The 20,020-nt window shown below is 46.6% G+C and overlaps 1 protein-coding gene across 5 annotated transcripts in view; it reads right to left on the reverse strand.

Moving 5' to 3' along the window:
- LOC104357882 (Golgi integral membrane protein 4) overlaps nucleotides 1-8,044 on the reverse strand; it is a 36,385-nt gene extending 28,341 nt beyond the window's left edge. For 2 of the 5 annotated variants that reach the window (XM_033007564.2, XM_033007565.2), the window contains exon 1: nucleotides 7,324-8,044. In XM_033007564.2, coding sequence (XP_032863455.2) covers nucleotides 7,324-7,510 — 187 coding nt within the window. In that variant the 5' untranslated portion in view covers nucleotides 7,511-8,044. Of the gene's footprint in view, nucleotides 1-7,077; nucleotides 7,265-7,323 lie in introns of those variants that run through there. The other 3 variants (XM_033007563.2, XM_033007562.2, XM_033007566.2) reach the window with 3 other exon arrangements.
- Between the last annotated feature and the right edge of the window lie 11,976 nt (nucleotides 8,045-20,020).

The raw sequence follows: 20,020 nt of genomic DNA on the forward strand, positions 1-20,020 counted from the left end.
TTTCCCTGAGTCACAGCACGCGGCTACAACAGGCTCCTCCATCCCCTCCACGCAGAGACTGCCACTGTCCCAGAGTAGCACCGGGAAGAAATTCGGGGTGTGAGGAGTAAAATCTACTTGCCTCCAGAGCCAAGATCTTTAGTGGCAAGTCACACCATGATGCACAGTTTTCAGGAAAATTAGCAAAGCAGGATGATATTTGCATGCATAAAACAAGTGCTAACCCATTCCCTGTTGCCATCTTGCCAAGAACCCCAAGTGACTCTACAGAAGCTGCCAGCTCCACTCAGGTCACACGGGAGCAGCAAACGCAAACTCCCCCTGCATTAACAGGGAGTTTGCTGCCTGAGAGGAGATACTCCAATCTGGGAAAGTAAGAGACACAAAACATCCATATATATATATATATAACAATTTACAGTGTCAACCACCAGTGGCACCAAGCCTATGGTATTGCAGATGTCACTCTCAATAGATATGTAGAGAATTGCTCATAGGCAGTTTTAGCATCCTAAAAATCAGGCTAGGACATTTTTCTAAACAACACTAAAGATCATCCAGCAACTGCAAGGCTGAGATAGGGACTACACAAGATTCAAACTTCGTGATTGGAGTAGTCCTTCCTTGCTCTACCACCTGCAAGTCTGACACCTCTGTAGCCCCTGAAGGAAAACAAACAAAAAAAACACCCAAAGAAAACCACTTTCTGTGCTGCCCCACCCATTTCTCCCCAAACAGGGAATTCGAGCCACCCGGTTCTTCTGACAGCCTCCCTATGCCTCACCTCTTCCTTCTGTGTTGCAAAACAGCAACTACTCCTTGCATTTTTAGACTGTATCTTCCTCACAGCAGGTCTCCTAATTCCACTAAGTGCATGGAAGACTGTAATTTCACCAGATAGCAAAGCACTGCTGCCACAACCACTTTTCAAGAGCTTTTTAATCAAAGCTGGGCATTCAAGGGAAGCACTCCTCACCCTTCCGAGCCACATCCCCCTCCAACTTCATGCAGGGGAGACCTAAGAGTACAGTCTAATCATTTTATCCAGCTTCTTTAAAAGCCTGGTTCACTATTGCATATTTCTCTTCTGTTGGATTACAACAAACCCAAGTCCAGTGGCTCACCAGGACCCTCACAAACACTGGTGGTTTTCTTCCCACCTGGAAATGCCTTTTCCACACAGGAAAAGAACCTCCGTGTGGTTTAACTCCATGACTTTTAAGCCGAGCACATGACATTGGCTAGGTCCAATATTGTGTTAATATTTACAGTGATCTCCAACAACAGCTGAAGTCAATCAGGAGATAAGAAGTGATAAATGAAGCCAAGCATGGTGAAGTGTTAAATCCAAAGGGATTAAACCCCAGTTGTTGTACAACTGCTTTCTAAACCTTCTGGGAGCCCTACCCCAGTCCAGCCAGGTAGATTGCAGCTTCAAGACAGAAACTGGAGCCAAACTTCTGCGTATCCCATTATTCTCAGTGGAGCAGCTTCAGTGCCTCCAGGCAGTGACTTTTCCTGTACTGAAATCAAGGCTTCAGCAGGACAAGACAGACAAGTTAGCTTTTCTTGGACTATGGTGGGTTAAGATACTGCAGGTACAAGGACTATGTTTTAGGCTCTGCCAACCTGGGCTCATCATGTGTCAAGCTCAGTCCCACCCCAGACTGAGGAGCCATTCCCCAGGCAGACGTTCACATCCAAGCTATTTCCCAGACCTACCTAACTCCCTCTGTCACTTTTGACCTCCCTCAGGGAGCAGCAAGGGCCAGTGTCCCAGGTCAGGAATTCCCGTTGTCATCACACTATCACCTTCCTTCTCTTTGTTACCTTCCCTAATTAACAAAGACAGATATTCCAGTGGTGAAGATGCTTCCCCTAGGCCAGGCCACTTCATTAATATTTTCCCCTGAAGTCAGGAAACTACCATATTCTCCAAACAATTACAGCAGAAGTATTTGTTGTCAATCTGGAAGGAATTTTTTTCCCCCATTGAGCATATTGGTAAGCAGCAAGCCCATCACTGCAGCTGCTCAAGGGCCTACTTCAGGACAGCTTTATTTTTAGAAACAGTTTTCCCTACAGACTTCTCTGATGTCACCCTGAGTGCTTCCCCTGCCCAGCTAAGCACACAAGAGACTGTGGGTGCTTCTTCACTACATGCCAAAAAGCCTCGTTCAATGCAATTGTCATCTTAAGAATATCAGCCACTTCCCAAAAGATTTGTGAACTCTGGACACTCATGATTCTGCCACAAGCATCTCATTTGATTGCAGTCTTCTCTAGCAGAGCACCTGAGGACAAGTCTTTGATGTGATGGGAACCTCACACCAGCAATGAAAAGTCACAGCTGCTGGGACTGTGAGGGGTGCCCAGCAATCCACAGGCTTTACTGTGCCCTTTCACGTACTCTGAGCTTCCAGTCTGCATTTGCCTCAGCAGTTATGGGCTTGGAGGAGTTCCCCATGTTGGAGTTTCTCCTGCAGTCATTTCATTTTCTGAGTATACTGGAAGAAAACACCCTGTGACCAGGGTTAGAAACACACCCCACACAGGCAGGTTTCCCACCATTCCGGGTCCCTGGAGCTGAAGAACCCAGGGAAACTGAGGCAGTGACCAGCCTCACTGACAGCACACTTCTGTTCCATCACCCAGAATAGCAAAGTGCACAGTGTACCTACCACAGCGAGCAAGCTGAACAGCTACAGCCTCACTGAAAAAACCCACGCACTCTCAGCACAGGACCAGGCAAGGAAATAACTATTTTGTGTAGAAAAGGGCTGCTTAGATGACCACAAGCTACCAGGTGCTATTGATCTCACACAGTAAATGGGAAACTAAAGCACAGGAAAGCCCCTATGGCAATAGCTTTGTGCTAACACCCATAACCACAAATCCTAATGCCAGCACCACAATGATGAGTCTTCAGGAACTGCTCCGTGTCACAGGCTGTTTATTCAGAAATTAGGACACAAAATCTGGCTCTCATGACACTTTTAAGATAAAATGAAGTAACCTCCAATGACTAGAAAAAAAAAAAAGAAGTTGTAATCTCTCCTGCCATTCCTCCACGTCTCCAGAGCCTAGAAAAGGTGAGTGCAGCCTTACTCAACGCAGCAAGTGTGTGCTGCATAGTCTCTCTAGTCACCTTTGTGGTGGAATACAGAAACAGCTTAGCAGACCAAAATGGCACTGTACAGCTTCAGAGGACAGGAAGCCAGGAAGTCTTTAACAATTTGCAATTACAGGAGAGAATGGAGGGTGGTCAGTGTCTAAACCAGGCTGGAATCAATCCAGAACTCAGCACTAAAGCACCATCACCTGCTGCCAAATGAGTTAAAATGCAGAACTTGAACTGCTGAAACAATGAAATCCCCTGCAGTGCCTTGCCTTTGGGAAAGAAGAACAGGTCAGGCCTTCCCCAGGCTTGTTCTCATTTTAAAAGACCACAGAAAACAGAGTGATTGTGTGAAGGGGTTGCCTCATATACCCCAGAGTGCTAAGATAAGCATCAGCCAGGGAGATAGTCTCCATAAAGGAGATCCATAAAGAGAGATCAATTCCAGTCTTGCCAAGGTCCCAGGTTTTACTCTCCTGTTCAAGTGGTTTCATTTTCCCCCTTCCTGGGAAAGCCATGGGTGCACACTAGCACCCTGCTTTCATGGATCAAGGCAGCAGTGGTGTCAGATTTGCTGCTCTGGTTCTGCTAAAACTACACACGGTGTGTAGTTCATTAGGCTATTTCTGTGCCAATGGCACATAGTGTGGGGAGAGTCATCATACTACCTACAGCTCACAGCCCTCAACACAGAGATCAACACTTCATACTGTGCTCCTTCCCCTCTCATCGTCACCCAGAAAACACTTTTATTGCTGTTGCTGTCCTTGTTAGGGGTCGCAGATACTCCTGCCAGTCTCCATCCAGTCACCTCACAACTAATCACCCATTGCACCAGTCACTCAGGCTCAAGAATCATCCAGAGCAAGGGATGAGGGGAGCAGAAAGCAAGCCAGACTCATCCTACCTCCCTCCCCGATCCAGAGAGATGGCAAAAGAAAGGCAGATTGGGTAAAAGACATTCAGTAGTAAGGACAGGAGTGCTGCACTCACGCTCCGCCACTGTGCAATGGCAGCCTCCTGTCCGAGAGAAAACTCCTCCATCCCAGACAGGAGTTTGATGTGCTGTTGTCAGGCCACACCAGGAACGTCAGACAGAAGTGGATGGTACTACAAACACACCCTTCCTCCCCGTCTGTTCAAAGAGTGCTGTTTGCTTGTGAACTGGCCAAAATAAAATCTGCAGTTACGCTCAGAACCTCCAGGCAGCAGCATGGTCATACGTACACGGGCACCCACCTATGGACAGGGGGAAGGGGCAGAGCAGCACTTCACTTAAAGCTAGCCGCTACATAAGTCAGCACGGCAAGAGTTTGGGGTCGGGGCCGAGACAGAACAGGTTCGCCTGCAGCGCACATCAGGTCACAGCTTGCCAGACTGTGTCTCTAACCCCCTCTGAGCCTTGTGACAGCACCAGAGCCCCCCAGCTCACAGCCCATAAGGGAGAACCCAGCATTTGGCAAGGTGTCTCCATGCACGTTCAGACATACCTCCGACCCCAGCCAGCAGAAACAGAAGAAATGGAGGGACAGGAAAGCCAAGCAGATTTTCCTCCTGGATTCCATCTGGACCACAGTATGAGAAGAGGGTCTACTGGGCCACAGCAAACAGCTACCACCACGTGCAGCAGCAAGAGCTGGCCAGGACAAGGGGTACTAACCCCCTGGCAAGAGGATGGACAGGGTGACACGCACAACAGCACTTCCCTTTCTTCTTCTCACACAATGTGTTTTACCCTAAAGTCAGCAGCTTCTCTGCTCTTTTAAAATAAGAGTAGATGAGATGCATTTCTCAGCGTGCAGCCAGTAGGAAGCACATGGGACAGGCTGTGCTGGTTTCAAGGCAACTTTGCTCCCTCCTCCACTTGGTTTCCTTTTCCCTTTCACTCAACCCTTGGCCCAGCCCTACACTTTCAAGCCTTATTTACAGAGGCTACCAGAAGCACAAACCATATATTGTACTCAGATATAAGGAGGGTAGGAGATACCTGAGAGCTCAAAGGAGACACCTGAAGCACTAGTTAGCACTGATTCCACCTTAGAATAACACAACCTCCTTTTGTAGAGCTGGGAAGACGGGAAGCAGATGCAGAAGACACAGCAAGAAGTCAGCACAGGGGCAGGGCTGGAGCCCAGCACCCTGACTGCCCTGCTCCTGGGCTCAGCACCAGAGCACAGCTGGGACCAGCGCTGCGAGACGACGGCGCGAGAGCCACGGCCATGCCTGCGAGAGACCTCTGCACTTGGAGACTTCCACGAACATGGCTCCTATCTGCCAGTTGCTCGGCTTCTCCCACCAGCCAAATCCAAAAGGAAGCTTTGCATTTGTTAAAACTGTTGGACAAGTAAGTGTCTTCTCCAAATAAAAAGGGTATCCATGGCAACAACTGTATTTAGGAACGAGAGGGCTGACAGAGGGTTAGAAACACCAGCAACAGGCTACAGCTCTGCCATTCAAACACGTTTGGGTGGAAAAACTATTATGAGCCCATCTCAGTTGTTTGCTTCAGCCTGCTGTTCCCAAAACTGGGGTTCCCTGAGGCTACCCCTGTCATCTCATTCTCTGAAGAACCAGCCCCCTCTCTCCAAGAGAAGCAAGAGATGCTGACACACCAGAAAGGAACGGGGGCTAACTTCTGCCCTGCTGATCTGTGCATCACAGAAACACAGGTTGCAGGTGGAAATACCTGGGGCTGTGCAACATGTAAGAAGAAATGGAAACAAAATGTAAGATAACAGCAGTGAACCTATACATACACTAGATCAATTCACAAGACTGATGTGGTTTTTTAAACCATGTTTCCTTAAGACACAAGCAAAACACACCACACTCTGCTTTCCAAGTTTACAGGTAGAAATACCCAGCCCTGAGCACAAGAAGCGTAGGTACAACGTTACATTTGCATCACAACACTGCACACAAAACCACCAGAAAATATTTAACCCCAAAAGGCACATATGTTGAGTCACAGATCTGCAGAATGCCCCGGCAATACAGGCTATAAAAACAATGTCACTGGATATGTCAACGAAGGTCATAATGGATACTCCATATTTGATTTTAGCCCGAGGAAGAGCTCTTGATTTAAACACAATAATCTAAACCCACTTGTTAAAATCTCTTGACCTTGAGTCACTAGAACCACAGGCAAACAATATTTTGTCCACATAAAATTCATTCTGTGGGCACTCCAGAACCAACCCATCCTCCAGCATTAAACACACACAACTGCTGGCTACCAAAGAGTAGATTCCCACCAAACCCCTCTACAGGGAGCTCAGCAAATCCCTCTAGAGACTCCAAATCTAGTGGCGGGTGCTGGAAGCGTAGCTTTGGCAGATGCAATAAGGCTAGAATGATTGAGTAGACAAAGATAAGAGTTCAGCGTTGGAGTAACATGGGTCCTCAGCCTTCCCTATGGAGATCTCTCCTTGGGCTAAAATGTTGCTCTCCCACAGTCAGACATATATGTAAGGAGGACAAATGAGGGGGGAAGGGGGAATATACATATAGTGTCTCCTGGTCTTCTGGCAGCTCTTGCCAGAGGAACCAAATGCTGGTCAGCGGGCTCAGAAAAAACAGTTCTTCTCCTCCTCCCCCTCTTTAGGGAGCTCTGTGCTGCAGCATCAATCAGCCCCAGACGAGCCAGCAAGACTTTTCTAGTCACCAAGGAGTCTCTTGAGAAGCAGACAGGTTTGTTTCCTTGCAAAGGCGATGGGCAGTAGGCAGGATGACGACAAACTTTACTAAAGGACCCTCTGCCTCTCTATTTCCTTTCCGGACAGACGCTCCTGCGGGCTTGAGAGCGGAGCCACATCTCAGAGCCTGCCCAACCGGCCTCTGTAAGCCCCGTTTGCATTTTCACTGCTTCACATTTAGAATGACATCGAACTAGGCTTTACGGCCAAAGGGAACTACAGGGAGAAGACATGGAATAAACGTGACGCAGCTGAACTCACCAATCCAGCACACTCCGCTCCCCTCGCTGCTGTGGCAGTGGTTCAGATTCAAGGCTATTCTAATTCAAGACAGCAAAGGGGGGAAGGAACCAGGCGACAACGTCTTCTCGGAGCTCTTTAAAGCCAAAAGCTGAACGCTGCTCCACAAAGGCACCCCGCTTGTGTGGCAAAACCACCGGCGGGTCATGTTGGGAGGGAGGGAAGTTCAGAGAGTGTGTGTGCGCACAGAGCGAGCGGGTCACTCACCTTGGAGCTGGGCAGACAGCGCTTCCTGCTGCTGTTTGTATTTCTGGGCCAGGGCTTCAGCGTTCCGCACCTTTTGCTGCAAGTGGTTGTACATGAAAACTCCCGAGCCCAAACATGCCACAGTCACCAGGCAAAACCCGGTCTGCAGAAGCCCCTTCTGCCTCCTCGAACACATGCCAGTGCCCATGATGGGGCCGAAGCAAAACGACGCAGCGCTGCCTCTCCGGCGCCGCTAAAGCATCTGATTATTCCTGCCCGACAGCCCCTTTCCTCCGCAAATTCGCAGATCGCTCGGCAAGATGCGATCGAAGTCTCGCCTTCGCTCCTTCCCAGCCCTCAGAGAAGAGGCAGACGCTCCGGCGAGGTTTTATTCCTCCTTGCCCAGGGGAGGGAAGCGCAGGGCAGCCCCCGTGTCCGAGAGGAGCAGCCGCATCCTTCAGCTGCAAAAGGGCTCCGGGGGACCGGCCGGCAGCCTGGGCGGAGGGCGCAGGGAACCGGTGGAGGGGAGAGAGGAGGAGGAGAAGGAGGAGGAGGAAAACTTTTGCTTCCCATGTGCTGCAGTGGGGGAGGAGGAGGGGGGGCGGAGGGGGCGGGAAGACGGGTACCGCCGCGTTTGGCTCTTCCCACCTCCCCTCTCTGGAGCACCGACCGGAAAAAATAACCCGGCGGGACGAGAAGCCCCTTCTGCCCCCCTCCCCCCCGCAGAGCTCCGAGAGGAAGCGGCGGCAGCGGGGCCGGGAGAGGGGCCGGGAAACCCGGCGGCATCCGGGCTGCGGCGGCGGCGAGTCCGCCCTCCGCGGCGGGGGGGGGTGGCGGGCAGGGCCCCGGGGGGGCCCCGGAGCCCCATCCCCGGCCGGGGGTCCCCAGAGAGAAGGCGGCCCCCCCCCCCCCAAGGGACCACCTGAGGGGTGTTTCTCAGGGCATCACCTTCCTCTGCTGAGCCCCGAGGGCGCTGGGGCCAAGCGCGGTTGGCATCATCTTGCCCACTCCCAAAAGCAAATTTGATCTTCCAACCTCTCCTACGTGCTTGTTTTCTCCTCCCTTTGCTAAATGAGAAACCCACAGCCTCTCTTGCTGACAAGAGGCAGATGAGGGACACCTGCATTAATTAACAAGCAGGGCATAGTCAAATTATTTCCCTAAAACCTCAAGGTTTTTAAGAGCAGTGGTTTCTTCTCGGGGAAAATGTGAGTTGATAAAGTCATGAGGAGAGTACAGAGAGAAGGGTGTAAGATGAATGAGTTTTTCAAGGTGTTCTGGGCAGCTTAGCATCTCATAAGCAGCTGTCTTTAATGTGGGCTGTTCTGGCAGAGTCCAACTTGTTTTATTCGGGTATGTGATACCCAGCTGTGTTGTCAGCAGACAATATGCAGGAACAGGAGAGAAAACTCCAATTTCCCCATCACTGGAAACACTTGAGGTCAGGCTCAATGGGGCTCTGAGCATCCTGATCTAGCTGAAGATGTCCTTGCTCATTGTAGGAGGGTTGGACTAGGAGACCTTTAAATGTCCCTGCCAACCCAAACTATTCTGTGATTCTATAGTTTATGGGACAGACAGAGCTTCCTGAAGCCTTGCCCACATTCTGAGCTTAGATCTACTATTTAAGACCCCCAGGTTGATAATGAATCTTGCCTGCACCAACAGCCTGACTGGCAGGTTGGCTCATCTCTTATCTGAGCCCACAAGGATACTTTCTCTGGAATTCTGCCAAGCTCCATATTTCATGCACCTAGGGAATAAGCAACAATCATAACAATTAATTCTTCAGCAGCAATTCCCCTCTAAGAACCATGCAAGGTTTTATAAATGTTAATCAAATGAGCTTTACAATACTGCTGGGAAATAGTTGAATGGCATTCCTGTCTCCCTAATTTGCAGATGGGAAAACCGAGGCAGTGCATTCCTGTAAGGTTATGATTTATCCAAAGTAACCAAGGTTTTTTATGGTTGGGGGTTTTTTGAGCATTTTGAGTGGATTTGCTATGTTGTTTGAGATGTCTGCCAGAACAAGGGTGAGACTCAGTCTACTGGAAATCAGGTGATTTGGCCAACAGTCCTGGCTCTGGGTACAGCTTCCAGAAAGCATTATATACTTTCCTTAATGATTTAACTGATTATTCCAGATTTAGTGCTTAGCTCTATCTGAAAACCAAAATAGCACTAATGTGCTCCTTCATGCAGTCCGTGTCTGCCATGGATCATTTGCATGTAGGACCAGGGATAATCTTGCTGATTCACATATCCTCAGTTCACGCCACTTACACCACATAGATGGTGTGCATCAGACAGCCTTACAGTCCAACTGTTTCTTTCAATAAATGTCCTGGGGGGTTGTTGAATGCTTCAGCATCTCTTCAGGCTGTTTGTCAGGAACTGGGATGTCTTCTGTCTGCATCTTGAGGACTGAGGAGGCAGCTTGTGGAATGAGAGCTTTGAGTCTCAGTTTTGCCTCTATTCAGCACATTCTATTTCTTTTTTCATTCTGATCTCATTAATTATTTCCTCATGTGCTGGTTCTTTCCTGAGAAACACTGGGAATTTCTGAGGTTTTGACAGAGAGTACTCTGGAAAAGGTTAAAATCCTGAATTAGGGAATGTCTATCTGAGAAAGATTTGATTGACAGAGTTTCTGTGCTTTAGCACTTTACTCTTCTACACTGTAATAAACTCAGTTACAGATTTAGCTCCATATTTCTGCACCAGATCTAGAGGCAGATGAATAGTACAGCCCCAGCAAAGAGCGAAAGGGTTTGCTTCTTGCTTGTACTTTGCCAGTTATTTATGTTAGATGGCCTGCTAGTGAAATCCCAGTAAACTGAGAGCTGATCCCACTTCCCCTGCAGTCAGGGATAAAAGCCTCCACTTTGATACTGTTCTTCCACATCAAAAAAATATAAGGGCTCACAGCTTTAGCTACTCTTATAAGATGCTTTCCAGTTTTCAGGAAAAGCTAAACTGCAGAACCCCAGAGAGATCAGGATATCTCAGTAGAGCACTCATAATAAACAGCCAAAAGCAGAGCAACCTTGTTCACACAGATGGGAAAATAACAGCAATGACACTGGAGTTCCTTATTCTAAGGAACATTCCCCCATAATTGAAGGCTCTGATCTAAGACCCATGGCACAAACCCCCATCTTCAGAGAGTTCATTTTTATTGTACCTAATTTGTATTTAATATTTTAGTCTGACTAGATCTTTATGCTCATCTGACTGGGATAGATGAGAAGCTTTCTTTGCCAAAGATTTCCATGCAACAGATGAAAATGGGACATGATGATTTTGATATTTACCTGCTATTTGCTTTTTCATTTTTCTCTTCTTACGATGCGCTTTTTCTGAAAAGGGGTTGTCACATCAGCCAGCTCAGAGGGTACTTCCTTGAGCAAATTACTACAACATGCCACATTTCTAAACATCTACAGCCACTAGACACAAGTATTTTCAGGAAGATAGAGGAGGAGAGAAGCACCCTGAGCTAAACAAATTGACTGTAGGTGACATCTCTCTTCCAATCCAACTCAGAACGCTTTGTGCCTTGGGTATTATCTGATCATTTCCTTTTGCTTCCTCTAATCCAATGGGTGATCACATCTGATGAAAGCTTTAAAATAATAATCTGAACAAAGCAAGCAATTCCCATGGGAAAGCTCAGACTGTCTGTACTTGTAAAGAAAATGCCACTTTTTACCCTGTAGAGCAAGCCATGAGTATTAACCATCTGCACAAATATTGCAGTCCTGGAAAGCTCCACTGTTTTAATCAGAGCTTTGAATTTCATAGCAGGCATTTAATCGGCTGTGGGAGTGTTTTCAGCCAGGTTATGTAAATGCAGTCAAGAAACTAAGTGTCTGAAAAAGATGCATGTAAGGAATGTGCTAGTAGGAGATGGAGGGGAGGCTTTATTGTTTAGGGGTTGCAGTTTCACGACTTTTTTTTGAAACCTACTGATCAAATTGGCAACATCCACAACCCATTGAAAGTGGCTAAGCAGGACACTGCAGCCCTACAGCCTTTATGGGTCTTGCAAGTGCCTTCCAGGGAGACCCACTGTAGGAATCTAGAGCATAAATGTTGTGGGGTATAGGCTGAGCAGGAGAGGAGCTTGAGGCAGGAGTCTAGTGTATGAGAAATGACAGGCACAAATGTTTAAAAAACCAAGTTTCCTCAAGTGGGCATCTGTGCATGTATGTGCATGAATTTACAGCGTTAGAAGTGTCTGTATGTCATGCACCTCCTGGAGGTGCCTGCCCTGCCACACACAGAAATTCCCAATTAATTTATTGCAGGAGCAAAAGTGCCCTAAACTAAACAATTCCTAGGGGCAGCCCTCCTCTCTCTCTCCAAGGTTAAGGGGTAGGAAAGCTGAACCATTCCTTCTTTCCCATAACAAGAAGTGACAGCTTCTAATTAGGATTCATTAGAGAGTGCCCCAGGGAACCAATGGGACCATTTATCAGAATGCATTGTTGAAATTATTTTTTGTCTTAGAATGGCATGTTGGATCAGCTATCTCAGTTATCTTCCCCAAGCCTACGTACGTGCTTTGAGTCATCTCACTGCTGTGCCATGCCTAAAAGAAAGCATGTGAGATCTCAAGGAATCTTGATGCTCTCACAGCCCTGTCAGACCTCAGGGACAAGTGCTGAGCAAACTGGGCATGGCGATAATATAAGAGAATGTGGACAGGGGGAACATAATAAGCATAAGCCCTGACTTTTTGAGGTGCAGGGTTCTAGGGTCAAACTCATAATCCAGAAGAGTATTCCATAGAAACTGGAGCTCAAGGAGATCTGTGCTTACATCCACAACTATTAGATTTGTCAACACAGCCAGCAGGCTGACACCAGGAGAAAGCCACTATCCATCTATAAAGACTGTTGGTAATTTCAAGTTCACAGACATATTTTAAGTATGGGGGAATCAAGGTACAGAGCAGATAAGGTACCTCCTTGAGGCCGTGAAGAATCACGCCCAGTTTAGTGTACAGCAGTGTTCCTATCCTTCAGTAAGAGCACAGCTAGCCAGCAGAAAGGCCAGAGAAGCATTTTGCACCAACACTGTCAGGGAGCTCAGATAATTTTGAACCCACCTTGTTGAAATCCACCCTGATGATTTTGACTTTAGTACAGGCTCCAGGCTGGAAGGAACCTGTCCTCCATGCAGCTGAGATCTCAAATTGATGACACATATGCAAGACTAACCCTATTTGATAATGGCAGACACCCCTCGACAACTTCTTGTAAGACCATTCCAAGACAACCCATTTTCAGCCATTCCTATTGAGAAGCACTCATCTGAATTCCAGCAGAGAGTGGTTGATGTCTGGATATTTTGGCATGTTACTTGATACTTTCCTTAAAACATCAGCTCCCAAAGTCAAAGCATTATGAGAGAAACTCATTACTCTTCCAAAAAACAACGTGTATTGCAAGCACTTATAGCAACGAAAAAGCTCCACAAGGTGAACTATGGCATCTTAACTCCTCTGGAAACAGAAAGGACATTTACTTTTTAATTCCACCTCATCTTTCACAGTCTGGACTGGTAATTTTCCCGCAAAGAAGATACCTTGCCTTGAGTGAGAAGAAGCCATTCTGAACCAGTCTGTCACCTGGGTTCCTCTTTAATAAAAAGCAGTGAGAATTAGTTTTAAAGGGACAAAACAAAACAAGGGGCAAAGAGCATATTCTCCATAGAAAGTGCATCACAGTACTATTAGGACCCTGTGACTCCACTGCCTGTTTGTTTTCAGTGTCTGCAACACACATGAAGCCGTTTAAAAGGAAGCTAGTGCCCTTTAAATATGTGCAGCGTCTTTACTGCCTTACCAAGGTACAGACATTTTTATTAGAGCCAGGGAACATTCTAACTCCCAAAGGTAATAAAAATGCAGTTTACCAGAAAACAATAGCAAACTAACAAAGGGTTTTTCAGTTTATTTAGGTGCTGCTAAACTTGCTGCTACTGCCCCTCTCAGTAGGGTTCCAGCATCAGCCCCCGCCTTCCCCCCTATGGGACAAAGACACTCTGTATTCCTAAACTCTCGCAGGGCTGCTGCATGAGGCCCAAGCCTCCACAGCTCTATGCCTCTGGGATTCAGCTGAGGGTGTAACTGGCTTGGCCCCCAGGGCTTGTGAGCCGCTACTCATGAACTGAAGGACCTGGGGGGTCTGACTCCGTGTTCTGCTCAGCTCCGGAGCATCAGGCGGCCAAGTCTGTGGTGGTACGGGCCCCTCTTCTTTCACAGTATTCTTTTGTCTCTGTATCAGGTTACAAGCAGAGATGCCAGGAGAAGTCTTTGCACATGGATAACATGGACAGAGCGTTAACTGTCCATTCCAAAGAGGCGTTAGTGGAAAAAGATGGTTGAACTGGAGTAAAGCCAGTGAGGCAGTGAGTGCAGCCCTGCCCACCCATGAGGCAGCCGGCAGTGGGAAGGCAAAGCAGAGGGCAGAGGAGGGAGGACTCTTGTTGAGCAGTGGGAGAATTGTTTGGCAGGACTAATCACTGCTGGGCTCAGCCACAGATACGAGCCTTCCTCATCTTAAGAGCCAAGGAATTTGTCTCCAGGATTTCAGTTTCCTTCTATTCCACATGGGCTCTGTTCTAGCTAGAGAGAAACAGTGCCATAGAGAGAGAGAATACTGGCACTAGCACAATTTTTCCTCCTACATGACCACTGAGTTTTATGAAGTCCAGTGTTAACCACTGATGAACAGCATCTGTAGAGCAGAGTTTCAATCTCACCGTGTTCATATTCACATGCTGTAACACAGCCTGGTGAAGGACTCCAGCCATTAGTATGACCAAGAAAGCACAGCATTTTGCAATTCTTTACAGCAACTCTCTGATGCTGGAGTTTATTTCTTCCATTTCATAAAGTAACCTAGCGAGGCACTATTCTACAAACTACAACAAAACATTGCTCCCTGGACTTATCTTGTAGAATATATTTCGGAAAGTCTACATCCACCACACAATTCTGGATTGTGCAATAGTTTCTCACGCCATTGGGAGGCAGGGTTCTGTAGGTACAGACATTTCTTTGCTGTCTGTGATGTGCCACTTGTCACTGTACTCTTGTAGGGGAATTGCTAGGAAAAACAGAGAGGTCTTTTGAATTGTATTCTCATATGACTGGTTGGGTTTAGCCAAGACTGAAGCCTAATGAGGCAGTCCACTTCCCTGATAAACAGATAACGGTGGGAGGAGAAGCCACCATCATGGAGTTAACACAGCTCACTCAGCAGCAGATCTACATGTAGACCTCCAGTTCCTCCTCCAGGAATTTCCACTGCATCATGCAGCATCCTGGGATGACAGAGATGTGAATTCTTCTACTTCATGATGATGGGAAGCTTCATGACTGCACAAGCATTCTCTTGGAATCACCCAGCCTCATCAGTTGGACACAGGACTTTTTTGTTTTACTTTAGGTTTGTTTTTATGCTAACCAGATGTCCATGATACATTTGGAACATCAAGCTGGAAAGATCACTTATGAGCAACTTAGGCGGGTGCCCCTGAATGTTGGATGTCAGCCAGAGAGATTTCAATCTGGTTTTTAATACCAGATTTTAATAAACCAAGAGTTTAAGTCATCTCTGCTTTGCCATTGTCTCTTAACTGTGACCATCAGCAGACAGGATACGCATTTAGGGTGGGATTTTCTAAATTGCTTAATCATTGTTGATTTTAAATAGAATAGCTTTTCCTGAATAGCGTGTTTGGTTTTTTTTCAAATTTCATTCAGTGTCCCACTTTTCCTGTACAGAGATAATGGGAACATAGTCTACATGTTTTTGCCAGAGAGATGCTTCATTGATTCTGAGGTCCACATCTGTTTGCAAAACAGTGACAAGAGGATCTCATCTACCACTCAAACTGACTATCTGGGAATCCTTCTAAGGTGGTTGTCTTCAGCAGCCTCCTTCCAGATATACATCTCCAGCTGGCATGGAATGGATATGTTTAATAGTAAGAATTCAACAGGGAGAACAACACGGAGCTATAAAAATGGAAATCAGCTCCTGTTCTATATTAACCCGTCAAAAATTCTCTCCATGGCCAACAATCAAGTTGACACTAAGCTAATTACAGAAAGACCTCTAAATACGAAAAATTGTTAACCGCCTGTATATCCAGCTTTACATGTCTGACCACCCCAGAAGTCTTAAAGAACTATTGCTCATTTGCCTCCCTGCACACATACCAGAGGCCATATTTGGAGATAAAATCTGCAGAAGTGCCTGTTACTCTCACAGATCCTGTGGCTGTACACACAAACAGCCAATTTGGCATGCAGGCACTCAGCACTTGCACAAAAAATGCGTGTTCTAGCCAGCACAGCCTGCAAACTTGACCTCAAGGAGCAATTATAGTCACATAAACTCTGTTTCTTACATAATGCTAAATAACAAGCCTCATGGAAAGTGACTCTCCTGGCCCTGTTTATATGATTTAGACAAGAAAAAAATCCCCTTTAGGGCAAACTAATTCAAGCCCCTCTTCTGCAGATGATGAGGGACTGTTGATGGTTAGTACACTGCCTGTTAGACTTAGTTCTACACTGCACTTTCAAATACCCTGAGGAACATGGCATGGGACAATTATGCAGATACTCATACTTTTTATCTCTGAAACTCTGTCAGTTACTCCCCTCTTTCCCTGCTCCTTATCTGCCTGCTCCGCAGTTACCACCGGCATGTCCTCCCCACCTCTGATTCAGCACAAAGGTACACTGCAGTATCTCCTACTCTTTGTTGCAGTTTGCTCCCACCAGACTTCACGTTTGGCATATGGATAGGACAGAGTGATACCTGTAAGTGAATGGCCACCCACCCAATCTCTTTCCATGGGCACCAACTGCCCCTCAAGGCCAGTCAGGAGTGAAGAACGGACCCTTCTGGTAGGGGAAAGAGGGAAATGGCAAATATTCAGCAGTACAATGCCTCCTTCCTCAACAGCCTAGAAAACTCAGATGGTCCTATAGCAAGGATGGAATGTCCCTTCTGAGGAATCTCCCAGTGACTGCACTGGCACTAGGAGTTCATGGGCTGGGTTTGCAGCTGCTGCACGAGCCAATGTTTACAAAGATCTCTAAACCTGGACTAGCAAGGAGCTCCTAGCCATTGTTAAGGACTGGAAGGGTGGGGTTGCTTTGTACGTGTTTACTTTCAAAAATTCACAGAGTTTTAAGAAAGTATCTGGCAACATTTACAGCAAGAGAACTATTTCATAAAAAGATTGTGCATACAGTATACTAAGTACAGCCAGAGAGACATAAGGACCTAATTTCCCCTTGGTGTGGGGAGGTACAATGCCAAACATTCATTTACAGCTACACAGAACTTGACCTCAGGTACATGAGTAAGTTGCTAAAATAATTGCAGCAGCAGGAAAAAGGAGGATTAGTTTTCTTGTCTACTCTGTGGCTAGGACCAGATTCATCACTGGTGTAATCCCACAGATTTCACTGCAGTCACACTTGGGATGACTTTAGGATTTTGAAGGCTACATTAATGCAGCAGGATGCTGCACTCACAGGCTTTCCCAAGCATTAGCATTCTGATGTAGTAGAAATTCATCCCATAATACAGCACTGAGAATTTCAAAATAATAAAGAAGCAAAGTTGCCTGCTGTCACCATTGCTAACTAATTATAGTGGCATAGACAGGCTTCCCTTGCAGAATTCCATATGCCATATTCATCCAGCACAATAAATAAACCATATTAAAGAGGAAAAGATGAGAAGACTTTTCTGATTTTTAAGTCCTCTAACCCTAAAGTTAGAAAGAGATTGAATGATTTAATGGCAATTTGCCTATTTTTTTTTTCACACAGCATTTCATCATGCCTCTAGATGTGCTTCTGTGGAAGCAGGTGGGAAAGAGGGCAGGGGAAGAACTCACTATTTGGCAGTTCATTAAGAGTTTTCCTATTAGATTCCTCCACTCCAGTCTGGGCTTTAGGCACAGCCATCCCAGAACTCCACCAGTCTTCCATCTGGCACAGCTTGGACACTTAGCAAAGGCCAGAAGACCAGACGAAACAGATTGATCCAGCCTTCCTTATTTTTCAGTGATGCTCAGCATTGGAGGGAGCCTGTCTTAGATACTGTCTAGAGCAGCCACAGTATGGAGAAGGGACTTCAGACAGACTTCAAACAGCAGAACTGCTAGCACAGGCAATTAGCACTTGAAGATAAAGAATCAGTCCTTAAAGAGCAGGGCACTGGCCTCTGCTGAGTGTGAGCATCCAGCACCCACATCCATAGAACTTGTGCCACTGCACTACAGCATCCAGAACTGCCAGCGGCTCTGGAGAACCTCCGGGTAGAAAGGGGTAGGGAGTTTCCAAGAAGGCAGCACTGGTGCTCTCAAACACTTGCACACAACTTCTGCAGGTCCAGCTCCAGGTCACGCGTCTCTGGATGGCATCACTGCAGCATAGCTGGCAGACAGGTTTCTATTTGCTAGACAAAAGGTGGAGCACTGTCGAGACTAACTACATCTGTTTCTGTAAAAGCAACAAGGTCACCCAGCCTGTTTCCTCTCCAGAAGAGTGTAGTTAGAGGAATTTTGCAATGAGGGCACCACAGGGGCTGACACTGACCCCTCACACAGGGAGATGTCTTGGGTCTATCACCTGCCTGAATACTCTTAATTATTCTTCTTGGTACAGAGCACCTTTTTTAGGAAAGTGTGAAATTAGTCCCCAGGTATCCAGCAAGCCTATTTTGCTGCTGCTTGAACCGGTCCAGCAACACCACCAACATTAACTCTGAAGTTGTCAAGACAACACTGCTGCTTGAACATGGGGAGTGGAGAGGATGTGCTTTGTCAAGATGTGATCATTCTGGGCGGCTGACCTACTCAGCAGGTCTCAAAGAGTCACTTCCCCTCTTTTCATGCTCTTCTCTTTTTTCCCACACTGAGCTTCTTGGGGTATCAAATGTGGCTAGTACCTGCTGCAGTAAGGCCTCAGTGTTATTCCAGGTTCAAGAACTAATGCTCCGTTAGTTTCTAAATAAAGAACAAGTGCAGGTAACAGCATGAGACGTGCTGTAGTTTTGGGGATTAGCCTGTCCTGGCCCTCCAATATACTACATCGTGATAAAACCTCCTACAATAAACCATGCAAGGATTAATAAGTGCCTCCACCACCCAGTGAATCATGACTGCATGAGCCAGTCGTTGCAAACAGTAAGACTCTTGACTCATGTACTACACACTGGATAGAATTGCTTGGCCTTAGTTCCTAGTCAGCACTGGCATTTGCAGACCCTTTACAGGATGCTTTGGCATCAAGTCTCCAGATGTGATTTCTAAAGCAAACACCACACTGTGCAGTGCCATGGGTCTCTCTGCTGATCACAGCCCTGGCTGCTCAGAAGAAAAATGACAAGTAAATGGCTGCCAATATTTTCCTGATCCATTAGCTATTTGAGTCACACAGGGCAGTAAAGTACTTGTTCAAATGTTGATTGTGCAAATAGTCATTGCATTAAAATGTGTGTCTCTGTAATAGCTGAAATTTGAAATAAGGCTAGACTACATTGAAGGAGAAAAGAAGAAAAAAATTTGTATGTGTGATAACACCATCAAAGAAGAGATGTTCAATTATTAAGACTGTTGCATGGTTTCTCCCTGTGCAGAAATGGGAAAGGAGGCTGGATCTCAGCTTTGGGATGTAAACCAACTGGTGCAAGACATTCCAGATCAGATGGCTTACTTCTCTGAAGAGGTGACACTGAAGGAATACCAAGTCTGCTGCCCTGCGCTCCAGCACTTTATGCACACTAGTGCAGTTGGCTTCTCAGCTACCCAGAAGAAACACAGTGTGCAGCTCAGGATGAGAGGCACAGCACCTCCACAACTCCCTCTCTCCTACCAGGATTTCTGTAGGACCAAGGAGCAGAATGATCTCTCTCAGGAGACAGATTCATGGATCAAGGAGATCCCAGACCTAGAAATGCAGACTGTACTTGGATTGGCAAGGGCTGGGGAGGTTTCAGTTCGCAACTAAAAGATAGTTAGCCATCCATCTGTAGTGGTTGAAAATAGGGTGCAAACTTAGAACCAAATTCAAATTAAATTGGAGCAATGAAGCAGGCTGAGGAACTTTCAAGACAACAAGCAGTAGTGGGATCTCTGCATATCTTAGGAAGCCACAATAGATTAAATGACCTCAAACGAGCAGGAACTAGTAATGAGATTCTAGTCTGAATCCATCTTTCACTAGATTTCATTAGATGTGAACGGATGGAGGTAGCCTGGGTAAAAATGACTTTACCTTTCCCTAAAATCGCTAAACCTCCAAAGTGCAAGGCTATGTTTGTACAAGCCAACCTCGGTACTTGTCACTAGACTGCTATTCTGCAACACCAAGCTCAGTTTTCTTTATACACATCTACAACTACTTGGTCCCTGCTCTTTGTCTATTGGTCATTTACACTGCACTCGGGACAAAAATGCAGGAAGACTACAGTTTGTGACAGTTCAGTGCTGCTATTTCCAGCAGCTTCTAAGAACTGTGCACCTTCTCATTGCTGCCATGCACTCCCTTTATGACTCCATATGGTAACAGGTCTCATGATTGCGTTACAAAAATGTTGAGAATTTATCTGACCATGGCTACATTAAGTGACACATCTATCCAGGATTTCTGGAGGGCTACACAGCATTCTGG

Source organism: Tyto alba, unplaced genomic scaffold (genome assembly GCF_018691265.1).
Source record: "Tyto alba isolate M040663 unplaced genomic scaffold, T.alba_DEE_v4.0 Super-Scaffold_20000042, whole genome shotgun sequence".
In the NCBI taxonomy this organism is placed as follows: domain Eukaryota; kingdom Metazoa; phylum Chordata; class Aves; order Strigiformes; family Tytonidae; genus Tyto; species Tyto alba.